The sequence below is a fragment of the Penaeus vannamei genome, chromosome 36, assembly GCF_042767895.1.
Source record: "Penaeus vannamei isolate JL-2024 chromosome 36, ASM4276789v1, whole genome shotgun sequence".
NCBI classification, from domain to species: Eukaryota; Metazoa; Arthropoda; class Malacostraca; order Decapoda; family Penaeidae; genus Penaeus; species Penaeus vannamei.
Window position 1 is genome coordinate 20,078,241 of NC_091584.1, and position 5,000 is coordinate 20,083,240.

The 5,000-nt window shown below is 35.9% G+C and overlaps 1 protein-coding gene across 1 annotated transcript in view; it reads left to right on the plus strand.

Moving 5' to 3' along the window:
• Positions 1-3,276, plus strand: part of LOC113807573 (KAT8 regulatory NSL complex subunit 2) — a 37,205-nt gene extending 33,929 nt beyond the window's left edge. Inside the window, exons 9-11 of the mRNA XM_070114554.1 lie at positions 1,481-1,612; positions 2,062-2,190; positions 2,684-3,276. Of these exons, the coding sequence (XP_069970655.1) occupies positions 1,481-1,612; positions 2,062-2,190; positions 2,684-2,926 (504 nt within the window). The 3' untranslated portion in view covers positions 2,927-3,276. The remainder of the gene's footprint in view (positions 1-1,480; positions 1,613-2,061; positions 2,191-2,683) is intronic.
• Positions 3,277-5,000: the final 1,724 nt, after the last annotated feature.

Here is a 5,000-nt window from a genome sequence, read left to right on the forward strand (position 1 = left end):
TATAAAATGAATCATGAAACTATGGTAAAATAGGGAATAAGTCCTTGTGCTCCATGTTGCTCAAACAAAAAGTACAATGCATGGCATTATTCAAGTGAGAGGTATGTGCGGTCTATTATAGCGATGCTTTTGCAGTTGAAACACTTCGTCTGGCTGGGCACTTGGACACAAGTCAGGGCCTAGACATACAGGAGACCAGTTGAACCATGCCTTCAGTGTTAGATTTAATTACTTTTTTTCCTTTAGTATTTAAGATTAGTTTTTGGATGTGTAATGTGTGGATGAATGTAAAACTCTTGCTGCTTTTTTAAGATTCTACAGTGTTTAGGAATATAGATCAAATTTATGGAGAATGTATATCAAACTATGAATATGTTTGGGTAGAAATCAGAAAATACCAGTCTTTTAACCCCTCATCATTTTCACTATCAATATCATGTGTATATAGTGTCTGATAGTGTATATGGTACTGGTTTATGATTTTCCTCCAGCCACACCTACCATTCATCCCCACTCCCCCAAGTCCCTGAAGACCCTTTGTCTCATTCTGATTATGAATGGATCATAGTAAATGTACTTCTGATACTGCATGCTATTTCATGGAGCCAACCCCCAATCATTTTCACTCCCCCCAATTCCTCTTCATACACATTATTGCAGATCAGTGAGTTTCCTCTAGATATTGGCATCCTATCATTCTTACATCTAGACACATAAATGCATCCAAAAAAGTATTTTATAGTTTTAAGCAGTAGAAAATATTTTTTTTACTATTCGTGTATTTAGGTTCATGAAAATGCATCCAGTTATGTACTTTACTGCTTTAATATGAAAGTAAATGTTTATAATGTTTTATAATCTGTATATTTTTGATGATATGCATTTGTGTATTTAGTAACATTGATAAGGGTATCAAATTTGATGTTTCACCTTGCCTTTTATATTTACTAGATGTCAGTGGTACTTAGATATTGTGGGGAATGAAATTAAGTGCTTGAAATAATAGTCCTACTTTTATGTTGGTGAGACGAAAAATCAGGCCTTGTTTATTGCTGTGGGGAATGACAAGGTAGAGGATTTGCAGACCATAGGGCTTGCATACTGAAAAGGAAACTGAGCAGCATGTATTGACAGTTGTTGTTGTTATAGTAAATCAGAGAAGATAAAACTTGTAGCTGAAGGTGGAACTGCAAACTTCCACACTTTTTTAGAGTCTACAGCTGTTGTTCAGTATTGATAGAAATTATATGATCAAGTTCTTTATGAATTTAGGTGTTAAATTAGTGTAGTTTTGTCTGAAATTTTGACATGAAATGATGTGCTACCTCTTCATAGATATTTATAGCTTTTATGATTTTTAGTCAAGCAGTTATATTACATGCTGACTATCATCATCATCATATATATATCCTTCCTCTTATATTTAAAAGAACTAGACTTGGATAGTAATCCTTCTCTCCTTTTTCTCCTCATTTGCCAGGTGACAGAAGGTGTAAACTACAAACCTGGACCAAGTGTTGGCTGTGTGAAGTGCATCTATAGTGAGGGATCTTGGCGGTGTGGGGAGAAGTCAATACCTCTCTCAAAATACTGCGCCAAGCATATCCTACATGTAAGTATGGGGAAGGAAGTTGGTGTTGGTGGTGGTTCTTTTTACAGTTTTGATAACTTCTTTTGCTGATATTTGATTGTTACAATGATAATGATTTTAGGAATGATTATAATGATTATGATGATTATTCTTTCGGTAATCAATATCATTAATGTTTTTATTATTGTTGTTATTATTATTACAATTATTATTGTTATTGTTATTAATTATTATCATTATTATTATTTTTATTTTTATTATTATTATCATTATCATTATCATTATTATTATTATAAAAAAGATCTTTAATATATATAGTTTTCAATCTAATCCCTATGTACACTGAAGCAACAAAGAGAGAATCTGGAGATTTTTCACATTTTATATTTGCCTGCTGTTTGATGGCTACAGTTGCTCATCACACATCTCCCTCTCGCTCACACTTGATGCGGTTTTCCTCCTGCCAACAGGACCCGAACCAAGTGCTCTTCGGGGCGTGTGGTGTCAGCAGGTATGGTGACGACGGCTGTTCCATGCCTGTGATCTCAACCCCCCACACCACAACCTGCATCTACCACACACCCATACCCGACCCCCTAGTGAGTCGCCTGTTTGCCTCTGTCTCCGTATGCTGAAAGCAATTATTGAATAATTTCATGACTCTGCTTCCATTGGTATTACATGTGTGTTATAAGCATATTAGAAAAAAGGGGGGAAAATTATATTTCCTTCTATAGTTATTGAAAGTTACTCGTCTTTTTTTTTTTTTTTTTTTTCTTCTTCTTCTTCTTCTTCTTCTTCTTCTTCTTCTTCTTCTTCTTCTTCTTCTTCTTCTTCTTCTTCTTCTTCGTCTTCTTCTTCTTCTTCTTCTTCTTCTTCTTCTTCTTCTTCTTCTTCTTCTTCTTCTTCTTCTTCTTCTTCTTCTTCGTCTTCGTCTTCGTCTTCGTCTTCGTCTTCTTCTTCTTCTTCTTCTTCTTCTTCTTCTTCTTCTTCCTTCCACCCCGTGGAAAAAAAAAAAAAAAATGCCATCAAGGGAATGAAGGTAATACTCTTTCAGTATATTACCATCCCCTCTCCTCTCTCTCTCTCCAGCCTGTGAGTGTCCCCCCAGTGGAGGACATGGATGCGAGTGGCCTAGGGGGGGCCTATTCAGTGACGGATGAGTCCCTGAACCCAAGTGATGCTAGCGGCCACCTGGCGACCCCAGGACCCCAGCAGATCATCGACTTGTCTGAGAGCCACAGCTTCATTGTCACTGAGGTCCCTCCGGAGAATGTGATGGAGGGGGACGGGGAAGAGACTGAGATATCCGTGCCGGCTGGAACAAAGACATAGATGTGTATATAGATGGATATTTATTTCCTATTCTTCATTTTTTTGTTTCTACAGGTATTGATTATTATTTTGATATATTACTGTTTTATTTGAGATTACTATTATCTTTATTTTTGTAATGTTATATGCTTATGAAGGAAGAAAAAAGCTTTAATTTGGATTTTTTATTAGTTCCTTTTTGGGGATTTTTTTTCTTTGGATGTTCTGATTTGTTTTGTAAAGAAAATTTATTTTAATTTAGACAATATTGTTCTGTCGGATAAAACTGATGGTAATGATGTATATAAGTGATGTAGGAATAAGTTATTAATTTCCAGTTTCATACTGATATTAAAAAAAAACTTGTTTAATATTTGAAGCTTTATTTCCCTCGAAAAAACTTTTCCAGTGAAACAAAGCAAAAATGTAAAAGAATGAAACCCTAACCCAGAGTAAAGCAGTACTTCAGTAATGCCACGGGAGATGGCATGTTCATACAAGCCATGTCCCCTGTTATTTTACGTTGTTTATTGTGTTTATACATATATGTTTCCATAAAAGCTAAGTTATTAAGGAGTAAATTACTGGTCGAAAAACAAAAAGTCACATAGCAAAACTTCATCAGACAGTTTATGTACCTGTTGGCAGTGGATTAGAACTCATATTAGAACTTTATTTATTGATGACAAACTAATTTTTTTATCTAGACTTATGAATATGTTGTTGTGGATGAAGTTGTATCTACCTTATGACTGGTGTCTATATCTCGTAAGGGAGTGTTTGTGTGGGTGTGAGTTCCCACAGGTATGGCTGAATTTTGGAACTGAAGTTGAAGATTGACGGGGGAGCTGGCGAGGCTCCCCGGTGGTTGCTGTTTAGCTATGGTGCTGCTGGATAATCTTGAGATGCTTATCTTGGTCCAGATTCTGCAACTTAAGTTCACGCAAGCTTTGTAAGCGAACAGGGAATGGGGGAAGACTGCGGTCCAATGAGAGAGCTGAGAGGTGTCCGGGTGAGCCAGTCAGGTCTCGGCAGGGGGTCGCTAGAAGCGCCTGCCGGTGAGTGAGTGAGGCCAAGGCTGTGGACCTGGTAATACAACCTGGGCAACTATGCCAAGCTTTAGGTTTCAGGTCCTGATTACTACAGTGTAGTGCTAAAGGTCTGAAAACTTAAAGAGTAGGTAAATTCTTTCACTTGCATAAGATGAAATATGACAAATGTCATTCTCAGGTTTGTGCATAAACTGGATGAAATATGTTAAAGTTGTGAAACATTGAACTATATAAAACATACAAAAATATTCTTCTCATAGTCTTTTTTATCGCGATATTGGTAGCTAATAAGATTGCGGCAATGTGATGTTATCGTACTGGGAAGATTACAAAGTATGAAAGAAATGGGAGGGATCTCTAGCCCAATTTATACAGGTAACCACTTAACAATATCACAGCATGAAAATTAGTATACAAAAAACATTTGGGGAGACTTAACAAAATAAATTGCAATATTTACTAGTACATATATTTGAAACTTTACTCTGAACATTCATTTACATGTAATATTAATGAAAGCTCATCCATGAAATTGGTTGCTTCATGGAAGACACATGGACCAAAATACAGGCATTAGGCTTACATAAGCAGCCTCTCTGCTGGGTGTGTGGTATGTAGGCCAGATGCTAGCGAACATTTTGCTTAAATGTCTTTAGTCTTTTTGCCATTTTTGTATTTGTTTTTTGATTTGCTTTATCCAGGTGGTAAGATACTGTTTACCTTGCGTATACTCCATATCATATCTCTATGTAGTAAATTACTTGGTACAAGAATTTTTTTTTGCCCCTCTTGCCAAATTTTTTCATAATGTACACCAGGATCAAAGGATTAATAATAGATTTTGTTTACAAGGACACATATTACTGAAAGAATTCTGAAGTGACTTTCAAAATGTTAATACTGCAAACATCAGGAAATTCAGTCACTCTCCATCTCTGCTGTATTTTTCCTTTTCTGTATCAGTTTGGATTTTGTTAAACAGTTTACCATTTATACATGATGTGAAACATGTTGGAACATATAAAAGATGAGTAGATGATATG